The sequence below is a fragment of the Pelmatolapia mariae genome, linkage group LG15, assembly GCF_036321145.2.
Source record: "Pelmatolapia mariae isolate MD_Pm_ZW linkage group LG15, Pm_UMD_F_2, whole genome shotgun sequence".
NCBI classification, from domain to species: domain Eukaryota; kingdom Metazoa; phylum Chordata; class Actinopteri; order Cichliformes; family Cichlidae; genus Pelmatolapia; species Pelmatolapia mariae.
This window is the reverse complement of record NC_086240.1, coordinates 41,215,629-41,240,304: the sequence shown is the minus strand read 5'-3', so window position 1 is coordinate 41,240,304 and position 24,676 is coordinate 41,215,629. Positions and strand designations below refer to the sequence as shown.

Sequence of the window (24,676 nt, the reverse complement as noted above, 5' to 3'; positions counted from 1 at the left end):
GGTGCCAGAGGACGGGGGTGCCTACTGGGGTCAGCGGGGGAGCTGGCCCTAGGGAGGAGCATCTTGCCCCTCCTTTCTTTTCCTCCCCATCCCCGGCTGCCTCCCTCTTCCCGCTCCACCACACCCACCCACACAGGTAGGGCCTTGGGGTGTGGGTGTGTCACCAGGGTGCAGGGGAGACATCCCCCCCCTCTGTCCCCTTCTGGCCACCTGTGCCTCAATTTTATTCCACAACTTAGACATCCACATTATTCACACTGTCATAACACACACATATATATATAGGGCCTTGAGGGTGACCACGCCAACAGCGTCCAGTGAATGGTCTGAGTATTCAACCCTACCTCTGGCGCCGGTGCCCACCTCTCAATTTTAAATCCATGTAGACATTGAGGGTTCTCGGGAGGGGCCGTGCTAACACCTGCTGCTCTCCGGCAGCAGCACCATGCCCTCCCCTGTTTTAAATGCACTTTAGAACAACACGCAGCAACACTACACATGAGCGGGAGGAGGGAGGTATGGGGTCTTCACACACCCCCGTTCTCTGCCAGCCATCGGGGCGGGGGGCTGGGAGGAGGTGTTGGCTGACAGATTGGCCTCCCTGCTTCTGCGAGGCCTGGGGCGGTCTGCTTGCCTCCACCCCGGGGGGAAAGGGCCACATCTCTTGGGTCTGGGTGCCGTTTCCCCCTCTGGGGGCGAGGGTACCTGGACCCGGGGTATAGAGTATGTTTGGGGAGTGCGATTGTGTGTACATGTGCATATATGTCTATTCCTACGTTGGATGAGTGCTGAGTGTTTGTATATGTGTGCATGAGGGTGGGAATGCATGTTTGTGTCTGTGTGTGCCTGTTTGTCTGTGTTTATATGTCAGGTCAGGTCTTAGACTCCACCTTCCTGGGAACACCCAGGCCCTCCAAAGTGTGGAGGCCTATCTCCCCTCACCACACTCCCTGCCGGTAACTGATGCACTCAGGGGTCGGTGCATTGGTGGTTCTTGGTGTCCGGGGCTGGGCGCTCAGGTATACACCAGCTCACTCCCGGTGGCTACTTGGCGGGGCCTGGTGCCTGTCGCTCGGTCAGGCCTCTTCCGGGGCCCTCGAACCTCCGGCCTCGGGGCCTGCAGCTCGGTTCACTCTGGCACAGCTGGCTGCCGGCAGAGCCGGCGGGCGCGCCAGTGCAGCCCCCTCTGGCTTCTGCTCCGTGGCTACTGGGTGACCCCTCATCTGGGGATCTCCTCAGCCCTTCCCAGGAGGGTGGCACGGATGCCCCTCCGGTGGTACTCCTTGGGCTCTCGCACTCTGGGGTCCCTGGATGTCTGGAGCCTGGATCTCCTCCATGCCTGCTTCATGCCCTGGGGGACGGGGCTATGGCCCTCCACACCCTCTAGCAGACCGTTACATGGGAAAACCTTCTGTATACAAGCGCGCTGATCCACACGGGTGTGCACATGGGTGTTCACTGTTCGTAGACATAAACTACACCTTTCTTAGCTGCTACTTCAAAGCACATTGTGCGCTGTCTGTGCTGCACAACAACATTCAATATTTAGTATTTATTGCTGTTTACACTTAGCTAGATTAACATGATGGTGTTGTGTTTAGTATGTTGCTTTGTTTTTTTTTTGCTTGTTTTCTATTCTTTTTCTCTCAACAGGTGATCCAGGAGATTTTTTTTTTCTCTTTGTCTTTGTAAGTGCCCTTTCTCACTGTCCCTCTTCCCTTCTGTTTTTCTTTTCCTTCCTCTCTTTCTTTCTCCCTTTCCTATCCCCCAATCATGTCTGTCACATCTGTAACTACTGAAAATAAAATAAATAATAACAACAAAAGTTGATCAAATGGACCAATACGGCAATGCCATGATGATCCATTTGGCAAAATAAATCCATTTGGTATCCTTGTTGGTCTTCAGACAACAATTCTGACGGCTAAAGAACCAAATGGGACAGACAAAAAAAAAAAAAAAACAAACAAAAAAAAAAAAAAAACAAATGTTAATTTTACCGGCACAAACAAGCACTAACCAAACAGAGCATTTTGTGCTAAAATATAAAGCCTATATTTTCATCGGAAAAATATACACCATATATTATCACAAAGTACTAGTTAAATTATATTCTATTAAAAATATGAAGAAATTACCTTAACTCCAACAGATTAATCCCTCTTCCCAGACACGTGGCCAAAGCACACTGTGGCGTGGATGAAGAAGGTGAATGCGTATGCGCAAAGACTTTTTTCATTCTCTGCGCATGCTCAGAAAGGATGTGGAAAGGGCTCTTTGGATTTAATTAAATGTGTTCAAAAAATTGGAAATATCACTATTATTTAACATTAAAATGGTTTACAATTGATTAAATCAAATTTAAAAATATTAATTACACCCATAAGATTAACAATTTTAAGTATATTGAACATAAAACTATGAATTAATTTTGAAAAAGCCCATGTTTTATTTCTTAGAGTGTACAGTTCTTCCGATTAATTGCTCCTTCCATAATTCTTCATCTACCCCACTGCAATCTGGAAATATTAAATATTTAGGTATCAATATCTCTCCTAAGCTTGCAGAATTAACGTAATTAAACCACATCCCGCTTTTAAAGACAGTAGAAAGCGATCTGGCTAGATGGAAATTTCTACCCATATCACTCATGGGAAGGGTTGCCGCTATAAAAATGATGGTCTTGCCAAAAATAAACTATTTATTTTCAATGATCCCAAGTAAGCCATCACAAGACTGGTTCAGATCTCTAGACTCATATATTTCTAAATTCCTTTGGAAAGATAAACCCCCACATATCAGCTTAAAAACATTACAGAGGACCAAGGATAAAGGAGGACTAGATCTGCCTAACTTTAATCACTATTTTTTAGCCAACAGGCTTCAGTTCATCTCTAGATGGTTAAAACACAACTTCTTAGATGAACCCTGGATAGATGTAGAACAGGCACTATGTAATAATCTAGAAATTTCAGACCTACCATTTATCAGCTCAAACATCAAATGACATGAATGCTTTAAAAGCATCAACATCAGCTCTTCTCTGACCGCATGGTGGGAGTTTCTAAAAATAACAAAGCCTTCATTAATCCCGGACGTTGGTTACTGGCTGGTAGCCTGGCTGCCCCTGGGTGGGTCCGGGACGGGCGTGAAGGCTTGGGGGTCTGGGGGTGCTCCACCCCTGGGCTGGGGCGAGTGGGTGCATGGGGGCTCAGCCCCGGTGCGGGGGGACCTCTGGTGCATCGGCCCAACTGGAGGGCTCTCTAACTGGTGGGGAGGCTGTTACATCTTTGCAGGAGGTCTGCTCTCTACAGGAGCTCACTCTGCAGGTGGGGGAGAGATATAATAGAGGTGGAGAATGAACTCAACCTGGGTGTCTATTGTCTTTTTTTTTTTTTTTTGTGCCTGTCCCATTTGGTTCTTTTGCCATCAGAATTATTGTCTAAAGGTGAAGAAAGATGCCCAACGGATTTACTTTACCAAATGGACCATCCCAGCCTTGCCGTATTGGTCTATTTGATTCACCTTTTATTGTTTATTTTATTTTATTTTCACTTGCTACACACGGGGCAGACTTGACTGGGGGAAAGAAAAGGGAAAAGAAAGAGAGGTAGGGAAAGAAAAACAGCGGGGAAGAGGAACGGTGATAAAAGGCAAAAAACAAAAACCAACAAAACAAACAGACAAAAAATACATATATCAATCACCTGGATCACCTATTGAAAAAGAAAAAAGAGAAAACAAGCAAAAAAAGAGAGCAATATAATAAACAACATCATCGCGATGATCTATGTGAATATAACAGTAAATACTAAATATTGAATATTATTGTGCAGCACGTAAGATCGACAGCGCACAGTGTGCTTTGAGGTAGGAGCCAAAAAGGTGTAGTTTGTGTGTGTGAGCACCCGTGTGTACACCTGTGAGCGTGAGCGCGCTTGTATTTAAAAGGTTCCTTCATGTAATGATCTGCTAGAGGGTGTGGGGGGGGCACAGCCCCGTCCTCCTGGGCATGAAGCAGGTATGGAGGAGATCCAGGCTCCAGACATCCAGAGGCCCTCAGAGCACAAGAGACCAAGGAAGACCAACAGAGGGGCAGCCGCGCCACTATCCCAGAAAGAGCTGACGAGAGTCCCAGATGAGGGGTCACTCAGCAGCTGCGGAGCAGAAGCCAGGGGGGGTTGCAGTGACGTGCCCGTGAGCTCCGTCGGCAGCCAGCTGTGCCAGAGTGACCGAGCCCCAGGCCGAGAGGCCGAGGGCACCCCACCCCCCAAAGGGGCCCGAGCGAGCCCCAGGCTCCAGGCCCTGACAAGCAGCCACCAGTGAGCCGGTGGGTACCTGGATGCCCATCCCCGGACACCAAGAACCACCAATGCACCGATGTCTGAGGGCGTCTGCCACTGGCAGGGGAAGTGGTGGGGGGAGATAGGCCTCCATACCTTGGAGTATGAGATGTCCCTAAAGAGGTGGCGTCTGATACCCAACCTGACATATAGACACAGACAAACAGGCACACACAGATACAAACATCCATTCCCACCCTCATGCTCTCATATGCAATTACTCAGCACTCACCCAACGTGGAGACAGACATAAAGAGACACTGTACACACAATCACACTCCCCAAGCGTACTCTAAGCCCCAGGTTTAGGTACCCTTGCCCCTGGAGGGAGAAACTGCACCCAGACCCAGTTAGTGTTACCCTTTTCCCTGGGGTGGAGAGAAGCAGACTGCCCCGACTCCACAGCAGCAGGGAGGCCCCACATTCCAGGGTGTCTATTGTCTTGTGTAGTCTGGGAGATGGTTGGATGATGGGGTGGGTGCAGTTTTCTCTGCGGTGGGGTTGGGTGGGCTGCCCCGGACCCTGTGGGGCGGGGCGGTGCTGCTGCTGTGGGCCCCGGTCCGGATGGGCCTGGGCCCCCTTGCCCATCTCTTCTCCCCTCTATTTTTCTTTCTCTCCATCTCTTTCTTTCATTCTTTCTCCCTGTCCTATCCCCCAGTCATGTCGGTCCCATCTGTAACAACCAAAACTGAAATAAAATAAATACATAATTATAATAAAGGTCAATCAAATGGACCAATATGGCAAGGCCATGATGATCCACTTGCTGAAGTAAATCCGCTTAGCATCTTTCTTCGCCTTCAGACAACATTTCTGATGGCTAAAGATCCAAACGGGACAGGCAAAAAAAAAAAAAAAAAATGAATCCAAATGTTTGATTTCTCTTCTTAATGGGATTTTTCCAAACTCTCCATGTGCTCTTACTGTTTCACTCATTGTTGTGTAAGCTCATCATTTGAAAATGTTTCAGCCATATAAGCTGATATAAAAATATTGGTGCAATAGTTTCGAATGCAGTTCTAACCAGAATATGATTATATTGAGGGATCATAATGCATGTGACTTATCTAATAAACAGCAAAGGCTTCAATCCTCATTTGAAACTAGTCTTGTGTTTTTCCCATGTTGAACAAGAACATGGTGCAGGATGTTGGTAACGGCTTGGTTATCAAACTCTTAGAAACATGTAAATATGTGTGTATAGCACTGCATATGTTGTGTATCACTTTAGTTTGTACGAAACATGAAAACTATCACAAAGGGTCCTGGTGAAGAATCTGCTGGAATTTGGTGACAGGCTTCAAAGGTCAAGAAGACCATGAAGGTATAACACACTGCTGCTGTCACCGAGCATGTGACAGCAGCAGCTACAGATGTGTTGGACAGCGTGTTTATTTTATTTATATTTGTGTGAAACACCATGCCCCAGAAAACACTATGTCCAGATGAGCATTTTTGGCATTTGTTTACTTGGATGATTGAGCATCAGGACACATCAAACACCAGGAGTTTCACATTCATGATTTGATGCTGATACTTGCAAACTTCAGGTTCGTGAACATATTGTAGCTACATTTTTTTATTTAGAAGAGCTGTAAACCTTTCCCACTGAAAGCAGCACAATCCCACTTTGAAAACAATATTTTCATTAAATGCATTCTGGATAAATCAAAGTATTATCGAAGCTGTCTGTCCATCTTTTCCTCCTTAACAGATCCATCCTGTCCTGGCAGTCTGCAGACACAGAAACATGGACAAGGAGGTGTTTGTCCAGCAGCAGCAGCAGGGACTCACTGCTCTGCTACATTGATAAAACTTTTCATTTTACAAAAACAGTCTTATTTTCCAGTTGATCTGGATTCTCTTTGTCACCACATATTTGCCACTGTATAGGTAGCTGTTATATTTTGTGTTGGAAATATCTAGAATGTGTTTTAATTGTTTTTAACAAGTACAGAGAACGGCTGTCTGTTCTCCCCCTGTTCTCCTCTCCATTTCTCAGCTGCTGCTGGCTCCTTTTTCTCCTTCTCTTCCTCACACACTGCTGGATCTGTCCTGGTGTATCATCAGGGATGCAGTGTCACAGCAACCACAGGCCGATAGGAAAAACTGGACTCAAACGCAGAGACCCACAACAGAGACAGCACATACATTTTACAGTGTTTTATTAAGAAAACAGATTTATTCGTAGTAAAGTGTTTTTAGAGTTGGGCGTGGATGGCGTAGTGACGTGGCCGTGGGTCAGTGAGGGTAAACTGATAATTGACAGGTGTGACTGGAATGGAGCGGGTACATTGATAGCTGAGGTGAGCATGACTTTGAGGAAGAGGTGAGTAATGGCAAAGGATGGAGAGCCAGTGTCCCATCTCCTCTCACCTTCTCAGTCTCTTCTGACTCTGGACACTTGCAGAAAGAAAACAAACCATGGCAGTTAACAACAAAAGAAACAGGAGGAGGACTTCTCCATCTACTGTCTGTCTCATTATTAGTGGTGTATACTGGATAAGAACTCTTTAAGGACAAACTTCAGCACAGCATGGTTGAGTCTGTGTCCTCACCACAGTCCACGGGCAGCTGTTTGGCTCCCATAAATACACTTAGCTTAAAGAGTGAACTGTCTGCTCGGTTTATCCTAAAACGTTTAAGTACGTTTGGCTTCACACCGATAAACAGACCCGGCTAACAAAACTTACTAACAGAGGCATGTGGGGCATGAGCCACTGATTTAGCTCAGTCAAAATGTAGCTGAATTTAATGTTTTAAGATTATTCATTAACATTTGTTCTGTTGGACATCTGAGTGAGATAAAGTGAAAATTTGGTGGTTTTGTTAACAAGAATCGAATGTGTAATTTAAACAAAACAATTATAAATTTTCAAAATGAAAGTAGTTAAATCATGTACAGTTTACCTAACATTTGTTAGATTCAGTCATGTTGATATAACTTACAACATACAATCTAGCCAGGCTGTGGTCATGTGCCTCATAGGCAGAAGCTCCTGTGATATCATGAAATCACATGAGATCTCATATCTGTGCAAAGTCTGTGCAGTTGTCTCAGAGAGATGGCAGAAAAGTACGGTACAGACTGAACAGGTAAGATAACACCTGTTGTCTTCATCATGTGTACAAAGTCATCATCAGTTTGTCTGTTTTTAGCTTCATTTGTTGCTTTGCAGTCAGACTGTTTATGCAACGTTAGCTAAGTAACAAATGTAAATAGACTAATATATCTAATGTCATTAACTACAGTAAGCATGATGGACTAAATTATTAAGGACAAGTAGAAACACATATCTTCTTCAGATTTAGGTCTAATACAGTCAAACACATGCACATGGACACATTTTATACTCGACACACAGAATAAAGTTTATAAACCTTAAATATATAAACCTGTCTGCTGCCTGAATTTAGGAGAAACATTTCTCTTTTTTTGTTTTTTTTAACCAAATTTCTCTTCGGTTTTAATAAATACACGTTTTTATCTTGTTTTAAATTGTAAGTGTACATTTGCATTATTCCCTCTTTGTTCTGCAACTGTTGCACAACAATTTGCTTTGCGTGTTTTTTTTTAAGTTCATTTATAATTGTATTTATTTATTTATTTTTATTTTACAGCAGTCACTGAGAAGACGAGCTCAGAATCACCTTTTAACCCTGCTCAGGTACACCAATGATGTTCCTGGGTCTGTTTGACCCGGGGCCTGTTTAGTTATCCAGAAACCAAAAAGTTCCAATAAACATGTATTATTTCATTAGTAACTCCATTCCTAACCATTTCAATCAATATTTAGTGTGCTCTAAATATTGGTGTGTTCTGTTCTGTCATATAAAATAATATAATGTTCATTACATTGATTTTCTTTTCATTTTATTTCTCTTTTTTATGGAGTAATAAAAGCTGCCAACTTATCTCTCAATAATCAAATCAGATTAAACTGTATGAATGTATGAAGTCTCCAGAGACACCAAACATATTCCTAGACTTGTAGTCAAGATCGCTTAAACCAAGACCAAGACAATGCCAAGACCAGAGGGTATCGAGACCAAGACAGACCGATTCAAGACCAAGACAAAGTCGAGATGAGATCAAGACCGAAACCGAGACAAAAAAGTCTTTAAACTGCAGCCAGATGCTGCTTCCTTTACAGGTGTCAGGCATATTTATGTGTTTTTGCACTCGCACAGCCCTCCTCACTGCTGTCTACTGTCTCACTCACTCACTGAGAGGACAGACGCACGCTCCACTTGACTGTCGCGTCTCTCACCCTCTCTGTTTTTCACATAATGATATTATCCTATATCCTCGCATGTGATTGGCCACAATATGGAGGGATTGGAGCATAGCTGAGCCACTGTGTGAGAGCTGAGCAGCCAAAGGAAATTAAGTGAGGAGCCGGCTCTCGCTCAATGGGAGTCGACTCTTCTGATTTACTACAAAGCACTCTCTAAGCACGGCTCTTAGAGCTGATGCTTTTGCGCATGACACATTATTAAATGTTATGTTCATGGATACTGTTGACTCCAAATCTCCCGACCACTATGTCAATCTGAGACAGCAAGACCGGTCTTGAGACCAAGACCGGTCTCAAGATATCCAACTCTACATATTCCTCTGTGTCTCACAGACTGGCTGTTGGTTCATCCTTTGAGTTACAGTGGTGTGAAAAAGTGTTTGCCCCCTTCCTGAGGTCCTCTTTTTGTGTTTGCCACACTTAAAGGTTTTAGATCGTCAGACAAATTTAATCATTAGAAAAGATAACACAAGTAAACACAAAATGAAGGTGTTTAATATTAAGAGGGGAAAAAAATGCAAATCCTCAAAAGTCCTCCTTTGGGGAGGTCAAAGGTTGATCCATATAACATGGTGGAAAGTCCGTCACACAGCACTTACCTCCACTGTTCTCATCATCAGAGAAACAGTTTGCTTCAGTCTTCCTCTGATTTAATTGGTTCAGACTTCAGAGTCAGCTGACCACAGAAGGCTGCTGCTGCAGACTGTGACCACCAGAGGGTGCCAACACAATTTATCAGGATTAATGATTTGGAGCAGGGTGAGAGATGAAGTGAGCAGTAAATACAGAATAAACAGAGGATAAATACAGAGGTGATGAAATCGATATATAAAAGAGTAGAATCAGAGATACAGTGCGGACGGTTACATCAGAGGTAGAGGAAGATGATGATGAAGAGCAAACTTAGACTGACGGGTTAACTAAAGAGGAAATGTGAAAAGATGACAATGTTTTCAGTGTTGGCTATACAGAACAAAAACAACAACCCTAAAAACGTGGAAATCAATTACTCTGCATTTTTATGGTGTTTTCCTTGTTTTTGATCGTGTGTTACTAAAGCTCTGCACCTGGTCTAAAACCCAAAGCATCATGGGACATATCTGGCTGTATCAGTGTTGAGCACATGTGTCTGTTGAACGTATATGAGGGACTGACATACTGGGGGCTTGGTGCATTTCTCCATTGTGTTCTTGAACCTCGTTGGACCTGTCCAGCAGCGTGTTTGCTCTGCGGGTGGAGCAGCTGATTGACATGAATGCTCAGTGAGGGGCTGATGGCCTGATGCTGGAGAACAAAGCAGCCGCTGTGGCCGGGCCATGAACTGGCTGTTGTTCTCTGTCTCTGCTGACCTCCTCTCCTCTTTGTTTCTCTTTCAATGAAGCTTGTTGTTTGTTTCTGGAGTGTTCGAGTACCAACACCAGAGCTTTTCTTCTTCTGCCACTCTGAGTTAAACGACTGTCATCGAACGCCACCATCACATCAGCCCCGAGGGCCGTGCAGCAACACTCTTATTTAACTCCTACTGAGAGTCTAGAGCAGGGGTCCCCAATCCCAGTCCACGAGGGCCGGCGTCCCTGCAGGTTTTAGATCTCACCCTGGGTCAACACACCTGAATCACATGATTAGTTCATTACCAGGCCTCTGGAGAACTTCAAGACATGTTGAGAAGGTAATTTATCCATTTAAATCAGCTGTGATGGATCAAGGACACATCTAAAACCTGCAGGAACACCGGCCCTCTTGGACTGGGATTGGAGACCCCTGGTCTAGAGTGTGCAGTTGAGGCTGAGGAGGAGACAAAGGCATCACCAGAGTTGATCCTGAACATCTGTGAAGCTGCTTTCTTTCATAATGTTTTCAATTTACTAGAGTTGATGAGCTGATGAAGGAAAAGGAACTATTTAAAAAAACAACGTTTCTGCGGCATTCAAACACTGATGATGGGTTGGCCTCTCTGTGCTCTCTCTGTGGGGATGGGGGGCCCATCATTCCAACCGGGGGCGCGGGGGGGGGAATAAAACATGAAAGTTACTCTTACCTGGTATGTGATCCATAACATGTAGTCTCAGACTGTGGTTTTGATTGGTCAAAGAAACATGAGAACATGAGCTTTAAGGCCATTTTGAGATGCTGTTACTCTGTAGAGACTCCACATCCAGCTCTGAGCTCTCAGACAGGCTGTAAAATACTCATGAGATCTAGTCCCCTGATTTATGACCTGAGGTTTGTCCAGGTGGTCATTCCTCCTGAAATCAGTACATTTCTAAAACATTTCAGGCTTGACGTAGTTCCATAAGATTTTCACAGAACTAATTTGTGCTGTGTAATTTTAGCTTCATACATCAAATACTTCTAGATATGTGTTCTTGAAAAACAGTCCATCGACCTACTTTCAGGGCATTAGTTTGAAAATGTCTGCACAAGAATTTCTAAAACATCTTAGAAATAACAGCCTGGAGTTTTCATCAGAATCAGTCAAAATCTGAATTGTCAACAACCACTGATCAAAGCCCTTTGCTCAGAGACGTCCCAAATCACAGATCCTGAATTATTCTGATGAGGGGAAAGAGCAGTGAAGTTTCAGGCTTTTATCTTTGATAGTTTTTCAGATATTGAGTTTCAAACATTCCCTCAGATTTCAACGGATCGTTTTTCAGAAACATCTTGAAAAGTTTTTGATTTTAAAGTTTCACAGCAATCATTATATATGTTAAAGGTTTGAACCATGAAAGCTTCGTGAAGACGGTCGAGCAGTTTGAGTTGATTCGAGGTTAAATGTGAAAGGTCGAGCAGAAAGTTGGAGTAAGTCATGTCTCCTCGCCCACCTCTGACCACAGCCCCCACAGAGAGACAGTAATCCTTTGGTGCTTTCATTCTTTGGTTTGTACAAACACCACAGAAACTGCAAACTGTAAACTTCCTGCTGAACGTGTCAGTTTGAACATTGCAGTGGAACAAACTCACCAAAGAAACGGACCGAACGTTTGACACTAGAGGTTCTGTGACTGCTGGTACTGAGGACACACCTGGTGTTCATGATGACTGCAGACCGCATGTTTCCATGGAAATAATGCATGTGATTGTTTATAAGATGATGGCACAGGCTCCATCCAGTGGGTGTGGCCTCTGAGCTACACTCAGCCTTGATGAGAGTCAGTCATCACTCCTCCTCCTGATCATCATCATCAGTGCTGCTGCTGGATGAGCCGTGGACCTGCTCTGTTATTCTGACAGATCAGTTTGTGAGCTGTGCAGAGATGAAAATGAAGAGCACCCTGGGGATCTGTCTGGTGATCTGCTGCACTCTGATCGGACTGGGTATGTTTGATTCACTCACATGTCTGACTCTGTAGACTTTATATACATATACTTATACATATACATATATACTTATAAACATAGGGTCTTTACTGTAAAACAGAGAGAGCCTTGAAGAGACTGCTGTTGTGATTTGCTGCTGTGTAAATGAAACTGAATACAAAAGCTCAACAGTCCCTGTGTATCTGAACAATACTGAAAATGCTGAATAGGAAGCATTCACAGAGAGTGGGACGGGTGATGGGTGCGGCTGCTAACTGTTGGTTTAAATCATAACTAATGAAAATGGTTATACAGAAATAAGGTTTTGCACATTTATGTGAATACTGTGGGCTGAAAAGAAGAGCTTCAGATGAAATGTGGCTTTTTGTTCATGAAGCTTTAGAAGAGATGAAGTGCAGTTTTTTTTCTTTTTCCAAACTGTAGTTCGAGTCCCACGTGGAAACAATTATTCGTACACTCTTGTTGGTTTTAAACTAGGGCACTGCTCTCTGACTGTGGATAACAGAAAGTTAGGGAATGGAAGTCGTGATGTATGCATATCCAGGGTCTGATTGTTCTGAGTAAACTGGGGTCTGACGTGAAGCCCGAGTTCCGATACAGTCAGAGTCATTTGGTAGATGGTGAATCGGTCTGAGTCTGGTTAACGGGTTCAGGTGATCGATAGGATAAAACTGCAGATGTGACCACAGATGTTGCGGTCAGGTGTGTGGAGGCTGTAGGTCCATGTAGAGTCTACAGTTAACGTTTCATTAACAGGAAGTCTGTACTGTGACAGGAACTGGCTCTATGGGAATAATTAGCCTCTGTCAGTGATGACCTGTTATTATCTGACTCAATATGTTTGGAGTGTCTGCAGAGCTGAAAGTCCGACTGTGTTTAAGATTCTTGCTTATTTAACAGTTTCCATGCTCAGTGATTTATATCAGACTTCAGTGGAACACACATGTTCCACCTCCCAAACAATTGAAACTGTTCGGTCTGTAATTATTTGACGACCCTAATGACCTGGACCCTCAGTACTGGCTGAAGCTGGTTTCACGTTGATCAGATGAAGAACTAGTGTGGACTGAAAGTCTTGGTTCTGATTCATTTTTAGAAGGCAGGGAACACTTTTTTCATGATCATTGTTCCCACTCAGATGGCCTTCAGAGCCCTGAGCGGACATGTTGTAATCCAGATGTGTGGTGTGTTTCAGGATCAGCCATCCGCTGTTACAGCTGTAAGGACTACACAGCCAGCTGCACCAAAGAGCGAGAGTGTAGCTATGACGACGCCTGCCTCACGCTCAGGGAGAGAGGTACAGTCACACCTGTTTTTACCTGTTCACCTGTAGAACTGTTCCTGACCTCTGTAAGTCCGGACGCTCCACGTCTGATCCTCCAGCTGGATCCAAACCAGCCCAGCAGCTCTTACCTCCAAGGTTCTACTCATGTTTCTAATGTTTCTGTCCTGCAGGTGGGATGACGTACCGTCAGTGTATGAAGTACTCGGACTGTGAGTACGGCCGGCTGACACAGATGTTCCCCCAGGTACCTCTGACCTTTAACCCCTGAGCCTCAGTGGAACTATGTTAGGGTTAGAGTGGAAGTGGTAGTTGTTGTGGTTATTGTTTTGTTCACTCTTATTGTTGCCTTGCTGCTAAACAAATTTCCACTTGTGGGACAATAAAGTATTTGAATTGAATAGAATAACCCGTTGGTTTTGAACTCCAGTCATTATTCTGATGGTAACAGCTATCACCAGTGCTGAGGCCCCCGCAGACTGAGCCGCTCTGTTCTGCTGCTGCTGATGTTGATGTGATGAAGCTCCTCTTTGTGCCATCAGAGCATCCACTGACACCAGTACAGAATCAGAATCAGAAAGCCTTTATTTATCCCCAAGGGGCAATTAAGATACAACAGATCAGCATGACATTGAGGATAAGGACAGGGCACAAACAGGCAATAAGAATGAGATAATAAATACACAGAATATACAATACATACACAGTTTTAAAATTAAAGTGACTGAAAGGTGAATAAATAACTGTAAGTGACTAAAAGTGAGTAAAGTGTCGGCAGTATAAAAAGAGTGTAGAGTAGTTTATGTTTCTGTTGTGGGAAATGGTCTTATCGGCTGGAGTTAAAAAGCAGAGTGGCTTTGGCGTCAAAGGTGGCTCTCCTCCTCTCAGTCCTGCAGGAAATGCAGCGGAGGCGTCGCCCAGAGGGGAGCCATTGAAATGCGGGGTGAAGAATGTGAGAGGGGTCGTTGGTGATTTTGACTGCCTTTCTGAGGGTCTGTTGGCTGAAAACCTGTGCCAGAGTTCTGACAGGCAGGCCAATGATTTTAGAGCACACTGATGCAGTGTGCTGCAGTCTGTTCCTGTATGAAGGCTGAGGGAGTGGAACCAGCAGGTGATGGAGAAGGTCATGATGCTTTCCAGGAAGGCGTAGTAAAAAGTCATCATGATGGGTGTGCTGACTCCAAAGGAGTTGAGTTTCCTAAGGAGGTATAGCTGTTGGTGGCACCTCCTGAGAATCTCCTCAGTGTTGGCAGAGAATTTCAGGAGGTTGTCAAAGATGGTTCCCAGGTGTTTGTACTCCTCAACTACCTCCACTGGCTTCCCGTGGATGGTGGTGGTGACTGAAGCAGCCAGATCCCTCTGCCTACTGGAGAAGGTCACCACCATCTCTTTGGTTTTGCTCACGTTCAATTCAAGTTTGGAGCTGTCACACCACTCTACAAACTCCTGCAGAGCGGGCCCGTGGTGTTGTGAGGGGCCTGACGGCAGTGACAGGAGAACTGTGTCGTCAGCATATTTCACCAGGTGACAGTTGGGCTGTGTGGATCTGCAGTCATCGGTGTAGAGGATGAAGAGCAGGGGGGAGAGCACACAGCCCTGGGGGGAGCCAGTGCAGGTGGAACGGAGACCAGAAAGAGAGTTGTCGACCTGAACTTTCTGAGTCCTGTTGGTCAAAAAGTCCAATATCCACAGGATTAGCTGATCATCCAGGTGAAATCGGGAGGAAAGTTTAGTGGCCAGGATACGAGGATGCAGAGTGTTGAACGCTGATGAGAAATCAGCAAACAGAAGTCTGGCGGAGGAGTCAGGGAGCTCCAGATGTTTGTGGATGGAGTCCAAGATGCATCATCGACGCCTCTGCGTGCTCTTAAGCAAACTGGAGTGGGTCCATCAGGGGGTCAGTTGCTCTTACGATGTGCTGTTTTATGATCTTCTCCATGGCCTTCATCACCAGGGAGGTGAGGGCCGCAGGACGAAGATCATTCAGAGACTTTGGGTTGTTTCTTTTGGGGATGGGGATGACTGTGGAGTGTTTCCACAGCTGGGGGATGGTGTGACTGTCAACTGAGTGTTGAAATAGAGTCCGATCACACTTCCTAGTTGCCCTGCACAGTGCCTCAGAACTCGACTTCTGATGTTGTCAGGGCCGGGTGAGCTCCTCTCCCTGGTCCTCCTGAGGGCTCTCACCACGTTCTCAGTCATGAAGGTGAGTGCAGAGCTGCCAGGTTTGAGTGAGGATCTGGACTCTTCAAGCTGGGTGATGTTGTCCGTCTCAAACCTGGTGTAGAAAGCGTTGAGGTCGTCAGGGAGGGAGGAGGGGTTGCTGCCCTCCACCTGGATGGTTCTGGGGGTGGTGACCACAGTATTCACAGAGGCCATGGTTTTGAGGCCCTGCCAGGGTGAGCGGAGGTCCGCTGTGGTGAATTTTCTTTCAACAGTGTTTTTATACTCCAGTTTAGCAGTTTTTATGGCCCTCTTGACCTCCCTGTTGACCTCCTTTTTATCCAGAGCAGAGCCGGTGAAGAAAATCCTCTTTTTTTTATTAAGGATTTCCTTGAGCTCCTTTGTGATCCAGGGTTTGTTGTTGGGGTAGATGGAGACTGTTTTTGAGGGGATAGTGTTGTCAACACAGAAGGAGATGTATGATGTCACCGTGTCAACTCATTTGTCGATGTCATCAGATGGAGAAAGAAGGCTGTTCCAGGCAGTGGCTTCGAAACATCCTTGTAGGGTGAGGATACTTTCCGCTGTCCACTGCTTGATGTTTTTGGTGACCTTTTTAATCCTCTTGGTGACTGCGGTGTAAGCAGGGGCCAGCAAGATGGTGTGGTGGTCTGCTGAGCCGAGAGGGGGGAGGGGTAATAATAATAATAATAATAATATTTTTATTTAAAAATAGCGCCTTTCAAAGCACCCAAGGACACTGTACAACAAATAAAAACACAAAAACTGGAAATATACACAATAATAAGAATAACAGATAAAAGTTAAGAGCATACAGAGGTTTAAACATAAGCAATTTTAAACAGATGAGTTTTGAGGGTGGACTTAAAAAGAGGGAATGAACTAATATTTCTGAGGTCAGGGGGTAAGGAATTCCAAAGTCGAGGGGCAGAGCAACTAAAAGCCCCGCCCCCCATTGTAATCAGACGAGCGGAAGGAACAGAGAGAGAAAGAGAAGATGAAGATCGGAGGCACCGGGATGGGAAGTTCATCTGTACTAAATCAGAGAGGTATGGTGGAGAGAGAGAATGAATAGCCTTAAATGTATAAAGGATTATTTTAAAATGGATGCGAAATTTAACTGGGAGCCAGTGTAGCTGCTTCAGGATTGGGGAGATGTGGTGGGTAGAAGAAGTCCTAGTAATAATACGGGCAGCAGAGTTCTGGACACGTTGGAGCTTGTTAATGGGTTTTTGTGTAAGGCCAAATAATAATGAATTACAGTAATCAATCCGAGAGATAACAAGATTATGGACGAGAATGGCAGTGGCATGAGGAGTGAGGAAAGGGCGGAGGCGATTGATGTTATGGAGTTGAAAATATGCTGCACGTGTGACATTATTGATATGTGAATTAAAGGATAATGTGCTATCGAGAATGACACCCAAGCTTTTCACAGAGGGAGAGATAGGGACCAACGAATTATTGATAGTGAGAGAGAAATCGTTAATTCTGGATAGCAATCGTTTAGTGCCGACCAGGAGAAGTTCTAATTTATTGCTGTTGAGTTTAGGGAAGTTGGAGGAGAACCAGGAATTGAGTTCAGCTAAGCAGAGGGTGAGGGAGGGTGGAGGAGGAGTAGAATCGGGTTTGGTAGAGAGGTAAAGCTGGGTGTCATCGGCATAGCAGTGGAACTGAATGTCATATTTACGAAAAATGTGTCCGAGTGGAAGAAGGTAAATGATGAAAAGGAGGGGCCCGAGGACAGATCCCTGGGGCACCCCAGTAGATAGAGGAGAAGGCTGAGAAGTGAAGGATTTTAACTGAATGAACTGAGTGCAGTTAGACAGGTATGATTTAAACCAGGCTAATGGAGTATGAGAGAGACCAATTGAAGCTAATCTGCTAAGAAGAATGGGATGAGAGATGGTGTCAAAGGCTGCACTCAGATCAAGGAGAATAAGGATGGAGAGGAGACCAGAATCAGCTGCCATAAGAAGATCGTTTGTTATTTTTATAAGAGCAGTTTCGGTGCTATGCAGAGGACGGAAACCAGACTGGAACTGTTCGTAAAGGTTATTATCAGTTAGGTGTAGATGGACATGTGAAGCAACTATTTTTTCAAGAATTTTTGAGAGGAATGGCAGGTTGGAGATAGGATGAAAATTGTTAAAGTTGTTGGGATCTAGACCTGTTTTTTTCAGGATTGGGGTGATGGCGGCAACTTTGAAAGAAGCAGGAACAGTTCCAGTGGTGAGTGAAGAATGAATAATAGCAGATACGAGGGGAAGGAGAGGGTGTAGACAGGTTTTGACAAGGACAGTGGGGATAGGATCAAGCTGGCAGGTAGAAGGCTTTGATTTGTGGATGAGATCAGCAATATCAGTTAAAGACGAAAGTTGAAAAACAGAGAGGAAGTGAGAAGGGGGTGGAATTAAGACAGAGGAGCTACATTGAGCATTAGGCTACATTGAGCATTAGGGTAGGGCTTTAAATGCATCTGGTACAGAGTCATAGCATTTATCCAGAGTCTTCCCCTGACGTGTGCTGCATGTAACATACTGTTGGTATCCTTTAAGCGACTTGTCAGGGGAACAGTGGTTGAAATTACCCAGGATGAATTTAGGAGAGTCCGGTGATAGTTGTTCCAGTTTGTACAGAGTGTTAGCCATCAATGACTAGCCATCAAGAGGCCAGCAGGATGGTGTGGTGGTCAGATGTGTTACAGTGGCACAGTGACATCTTTCACAGTAAAATGGCTGATTTTTCGCAACCCGCCAGAACAAATGTTATGACCTCATGTGGCTCATTAAAAGCCTGAAGTGAACCTTTCCCAAAAAAATGTTTCCATTAGCACGCCCACTGACAGATCCCAGGGATACCGATGCAAATATTTCCTTTAAGGACATGTCAGAGTTTTAACATTTCTTTACTTGTGGGACATTTTAGCTCCAAGGATTTTTTCTGCTAAGGAAGTGTTCAGTTCAGAGTCTAGACCAGGGGTATCAAACATAAGGCCTGGGGGCCAAAATCAGGCACAGCAAAGACGCCCACAGGAGGCCTTTGCAAAATGTACAGAAGGGCATGAATTTTTTATTTTAAACTGTATTTTCATAAGTTTTTTAGGTTTATTGTTACTCATAGAAACTTCCCCCATGACGGTTCATGAAAGTCATGAAATAATAGAAAAATTCCATGTTTTCCTTATTAACTATAAAAATGTTTGTTTTTTTCACATAGTTGCACAATTAAAAAATATTTTCTGTGAATTAACAGAAACAGTCTGTTTGATAATTGGAGGAATGTCGTTTCTGTAATTTTACACATTCATTCTTTACAGAGTAAGCTCAAACAGTCATACGGACACTTTTTTAACTCGAGCAGCAATTTTTTTTCTTCATCATGCAAACATGCTGTTGAAATTTAACTATTTATATATGTCAGGCATTAAATGTGTAAATAAAGAGGATCTGGCCCACCTAAGGTCGACTTCCGGCCCACAGTGTAAAATGAGGTTGACATCCCGTGTCTGGACCAACACATGAGAGGGTTTAGCTAACTCTGTGCATCCATGGGCCTCACTGAGACACACCATCTGTATTTTACACTAAAGTGAGGCTGCTGATAGTTTAAAGAAAGCTTTGCTTCAAATGCAGATGATTTACTTCACTGCAAAAAAACCTTGAATAATCAAAAAGTCACAGCTCAACAGATGTTTCATGAAGCTATTTCACCTCTTATCAAAGAGGCATCTTCAGTTTTTTTTCACTTCCATTGATTAAGACCACCACAGAGAACGCGCACAGACATTTTCAATAATCAGTCTATGCTTCATGAGTCCTCCTCACAAACCTGTAAAATTCAGAGAGCTGTGGCTGAACAAACGATCCAAAATCCAAAATGTAAAAAAAAATCTGAACTCAGTTCTTCGAGATTTCTCTGAAGAAATAACATCACATAACCAATGTTCCCTCTAATGTTTCATGTGTCTGAGTGAACACACAAACTCCCTGAGCGGTCCCTTGGACCACTGTGAGCAACAGCAGATGTGTGCACTGTGGTCACGCCGGCATCTAATCCATCCAAGTTACATGGTTTATTAAAATAATCAAATTACAGCATTTATGTTAGACTACTTTTAATTAACAGCTTTAGCCCACTTACAATGAAAATTTAAAAAAACTCTTGTTCATGTCCTGTGTAGTATGTTAACACTATTGGAAGTAAAAATAACTTGAACTCCAATTTTGAAAGACAACTTTCTTTTTTTTTTTTTTTGTATAAAGCTCTGACTTGTATTATGAGTCTGAGTCTGTGGTCTGGGAGAGAGTCCTGTAACTCTGTCTGCAAAATACAGTATATAATGACCAATGTTGGGCAATTAATTATATAGTTACTTCTTCAAAAAAGTAACTGAGTTATGCAAACAACAAAGTTTTTTGCAGCTGTTTACCTAAAGATGCAGCAAAGGCGTTTTTTTTAATAAACATTTCAAACTATTTACAGAACAATCAGCTGTTCTGCATCAAATTTGATGCCACACAAATTATTTGTGCCACTCCAAAAAATATTTTCTGTCCACTATGAGATAAAGGAGAACAACAGCCTGATACCTGCAGGCCTGACAACAGGAGACGTATCACTCCTGTAACACCTGTAACATTCAGCAGTCGCCTCATTGTTCTGACACACACAACTACACGCACTACTACACTACACACTAACTACACACTAACTACACAAGATTTGCGCTAAACGTCGCAAATCTCTCACATCTCAAAACACGCCGTCACTCCTAAAACTACCCCCTTCCTAACAACACAATTTAAAAACTGGTATAAAGTCCACACTGTTTCCCTCAATTGTTCCGTCTGTCCTGCTCACATCTCCAATGGTTGTACACGTTGTCATTAACGTGGCTTCACTCCACATCAGCCACGCCGCTTTGCTAGCTAAAACACCGGTGTCGGCACATAAGGACACTGTCATAGCCTGTCAACCACGCTGATTAGCTGCGTATATACGACTGTGAATCGCATCATTGGCTGGACTATGGGATAAGGTGGCATCGTTCTAATCCCATATGGGAGCAGCCAGTCACTCACTGACTAACACTGCAAAACAGAATTGTTAAAGTATTAATTTTAATCTCAATTCAGGTTAGATTTTTTTTGTGCGCAATGCAGACTTTCTGTGCGCAGAGACCGTGCAAGCAGTGCGCAATTGCGCAGCTTAGAGGGAACATTGCACATAACTGCAGTGCTGTTGTAAGCTCTTCTCCTCTGGCACGTTCAAAACCCTCCTTCAGAACCGCCTTAAAGGTTCCTGAAGGTTCCTGCAGTTCTTGAAGTTCCTGGAGTCCAGACTCCAGTGTGATCGATACCCTAACAAAGAGGAATCAGTGTACTGATTATGAATGTGCTCCTACTGCTGTGCGTACTTTGTCTGATCACTGATTTGTGACATCATCAATTACTTCCAGGTTTCCAGTTTTACCTTCAAGTGCTGCAACTCTGACCTGTGTAACTCCGCCCCCTCCTCTGCAACAAGCTCTGTGATTGGTGTGCTGGCCTCGCTGGCGGTCATGTGGTGGTGCATCCACTGAAGGGCGACCTGAGCAGCTCTGCGGTGCCCCCCTGAGTCCTCTTTAACCACAGCAGCTTCTCATCAATCGCAGTACTGATGCTCACTGATCAATCAGCCAGTCCTCCTCACTCTGTTACATTATTGATAATTAATCGATCAGTTTCAGCTTTAAAGATCCAACATCCCGACCTTTGATCGATCACGAAGCTCCCATAAATGTTTAAAAATGAATCCTGCAGCGTCCCAGCTGCTGATCAAACATAAATATTCAGCCGGATCGATCGCTGAAAGGTTCCTGATCAGTCACATCTCAGCAAAGACGTATCACAAACACCTGAAGACTGACCGAGACCTGCACTGAGGGAGTGATTGATGTTTCAGGCCAGTGTCTGTGAGAAAACATGAAGATTTTATTCATTTTAACCCACTTGTGTACTTCACACTTACACACTACAGCTTCAACATAGCTCTTTCTGCGGTTCTCAGTCAGATTTTCAAAATAAAAGAAGTTGTGAGCAGCTCCCTGTGGCTGTCTCTGCATCACAGACAGGAACTTAAATCAGACAGATTCTCAGGCAGGTTCTGACTGGGTTTCTCTCTGCTTGGTTTCTCTCTGTCGGGTTTCTGGAGGTTCAGTTATGGATAAGAAGTGGAAGCCTCTCTGATTCTGAACGTTGTGTCTGAGCTGATATGTGACTGAGGTTTAACTCTCTGTAGAAGCCTGAAGGCCTTCCTCGAAGCAGCTGCTTAAATAAAACTAAAACCCTTAAATGATGATTTGTGTGTCGTTTGTTCTGCTGCTGTTTGCAGAAGCACAAAGCATAAGAGGAAACCTTCAGTAAAGTCAAAGCTAACGCCGAGCCCTGAAAGCTGCTCTCACTCATCTCTGTGTGCATGAATAAAGGTTTCTGCTCCTGTCTTTCACAGCCTTTCAAAATAAAGTCAAAATAATGTTATCTCTGATGGTGTGACTACATTTGAATGATTAAAGGCCTTCTGCTGCTTTCAGAGCAGTCTGCAGTCTCTGATGTTTGTGTTTCTGTAAAAGCTGATGATGATGCTGAAGAGTTGGACAGCATTGCCCCCTGCTGGCTGACTCAGGTTTGACATCTATATCTATCTATCTATCGATCAATTCCTTCTACTGCAGGAATCATGTGATATCACCATTAGTCCACGATCGGCAACACAACTGACTGATCCCGGTGGCTGAGCTTTCATAGTCATTTTTTAACCCAGAGGAAACAAGACTGTTACAACCACAAAAGTTCTTTCAATTTGAAATATTTAAAGACTTTCAGTCACTATAATTCACTACAGAACAGAAATAACAAATGTTTAAACTGAGACATATTAAATTTGATGCTTGCTGCAGGTCCCAATAAAGTTGGCACAAGGCAAAAATGTCTGAAAAAGCAAGACGGTTTAAAAAGGTTCAGCTGGTAATAAGTTAACTAATATCAGGTCTGTAATATGATTGGATATCAGAGGGACGTCTTAGAGAGGCAAAGTCTCTCAGAGGTAAAGATGGCAGAGGTTTTAAAAGACTGTGGAGTACTTCATAAACAACACAAAGACTTCCCCATAGTCTGCAGTGCGTCACACCAGAGTGTGTGTGTGGGACGAGGCTGCACTCCTTTATTGGACACCTGTGGACCACACTGCATTCCTCATCAGCATGATTGTGCTGCTTACCAAATGTGCCCGGGAACACTGTCTGAAACCAGCATTGTTAACACAGCCCACCTGACTGAGGTCAGCTGGCGTCCTTTACCCTGATGGGACCGTCAGCGCCGGATGTCAGAGAGCTCCTCCATCCTATCCTCCACCCGTTCAGTCCTTCAGGAAGGAGCTGTATTCCAGGAAACATCTGAAGTAATCACTGACATGACTCAGTATGAGTTTCAGCTGTAACAGCTCGTTTCATTTTTGAGACATGTTGTTGATTTTCATGACATCTGACTTGTTTTTGCTACCTCTCTGTTTTATCGTATTTGAACTTGTCTTAAACCTTCAGATGGAGCTCAGTGCAGAGTTATCTGATTTATCTTGTGCCTGTAAGACTTAAACTACATGGACTTAGAGACAGTCTGATTGTAATCTGGTTACATTTCACGCTGAAACATGACTGAGATTCTGTCATTAAATGATGTCCAACAGCATTTTAAAGGTTTGATAGTCTAGAAACATGAAGTTTGACCCTGTACATGACTGACATCATTGCAGTCATTCTGAGTTCCAGCTGTGAGGTTTAAAAATGTGCAGGACCCTGGATTCATCAACATGACGCTGACTCACTTTCATCTTCCTGCTGCGCTGCTCTTTGTTTACCTGTTTCTAATGTGACTCATTTGTTTCAAGGACATTCTTAGAGCGCTGCTTCCTGTTTGCAGGTTACTTCTCCTGTCTCTGTTCACTCTCCTCCCTGGGTCAGTGTTGGTGTCTCTGTGTGTTTAGTCTTTTGGTTACTTCCTGTTGTAGTGTGAAGGTTGGTTTTCTGGAGTTCCTGATTGTAGTTCTACTTCCTCCTAAGTGAGCATCCCCACCTGTGTGCAACAACATGCTTTAACATTTGGCGAGAGAGGACGAACGTTTATCGACCAGAGCAAAGAAACTGTTTCCGAATCAACAACACATGTCTTTGTTTTCCAGAAAACACACAAACTTTAAGATTTCAGGAGCGTTTACTCCAACCTGTGGGTGTAGCTGTAGTTTGGCTGGGGAGGGGCAAGCCCACCCAGCCCCCAGCTGAGCCCCCCACCCCAGCTGAGCTCCACTCATACGCCTCAGTATAACTCAGGCAGAACTTTGATCAGGCAGAACCTGAACACCACACGAGTTCCTGCAGTGCCACAGTCAGTGTGTGGTGAGTTTACTGACCTGCTCAGAGAAATGGCACACCTGCTGTGATCTAAGACACACACAGAGGTGTTTCTGTGTAGTGGCAGTTATGCACACTGGTTCATACCTGTGGTTTAAAGTATTTATCCTTCAATCATATGTGTACGTGTAATACATGTGTAGTACCCGTGCAGTACTTTCTAAAATGTGAGTTTCACAGGTGTTTCTGTGGATTTGAGTTCAGGGCCTCTGGACACAGGTATTGTTTTTTTCTGTGGTGTAATAAAATAGCAGATGCACTGCATCATGGGAGCAGTAGTATGAGTGGTGTGGCTGCCACACATCTCATTAATAACACATGACACAGAGTCAGAGCAGAAGCATGAACACAAACAAAAACAGATTATCCCAGAACAGGTGAGCACAGGCTAGGGCAGGGCAAACAGCCTGCAGACACATGAAAGGCAGGAAGTGGAGGGCTGACAGCCAAAATAAAACAGGAAACACCTGTTGGGTATCGCAGAGATGCCATTCCTCAGGCTTGAGTCCAGGCAGTAGCGACGGTGTGACCTACGACCGCCTTGACTCGGCCACAGGTCACCTGACACGGGCTTCAGGTATGACCTTTGGCCCAGAGAGCAGCAGAGACCACAAACAGCAGACAGAGTGAAGCCCGAGTCCCCACATGTGTGTTTCACTGTAACAACAATCATGGTAAATGGTAAATGGCCTGTATTTATATAGCGCTTTAATAGTCCCTAAGGACCCCAAAGCGCTTTACATATCCATCCATCCACCCATTCACACACACACACACACACATTCACACACTGGTGATGGCA

The 24,676-nt window shown here is 44.2% G+C and overlaps 2 protein-coding genes across 2 annotated transcripts in view; one reads left to right on the top strand and one right to left on the bottom strand.

The window, feature by feature from the left end:
* Positions 1-24,676, bottom strand: part of LOC134642666 (NLR family CARD domain-containing protein 3-like) — a 199,206-nt gene that overhangs the window by 119,716 nt on the left and 54,814 nt on the right. The window lies entirely within an intron of this gene.
* On the top strand, positions 11,793-22,001 carry cd59a (CD59 molecule (CD59 blood group) a). The gene is made up of 4 exons (XM_063494578.1): positions 11,793-11,959; positions 13,158-13,259; positions 13,418-13,491; positions 20,890-22,001. The coding sequence occupies exons 1-4, from the start codon at positions 11,899-11,901 to the stop codon at positions 21,010-21,012; spliced, it is 360 nt and encodes a 119-aa protein (XP_063350648.1). The 5' UTR covers positions 11,793-11,898; the 3' UTR covers positions 21,013-22,001.

Coding starts and splice junctions, on each gene's coding strand:
- cd59a (XM_063494578.1), top strand. CDS start 11,899: ATGAAAATGAAGAGCACCCTGGGGATCTGTCTGGTGATCTGCTGCACT. Junction 11,960..13,157: donor CTGCACTCTGATCGGACTGG/GTATGTTTGATT, acceptor GGTGTGTTTCAG/GATCAGCCATCCGCTGTTAC. Junction 13,492..20,889: donor TGACACAGATGTTCCCCCAG/GTACCTCTGACC, acceptor AATTACTTCCAG/GTTTCCAGTTTTACCTTCAA.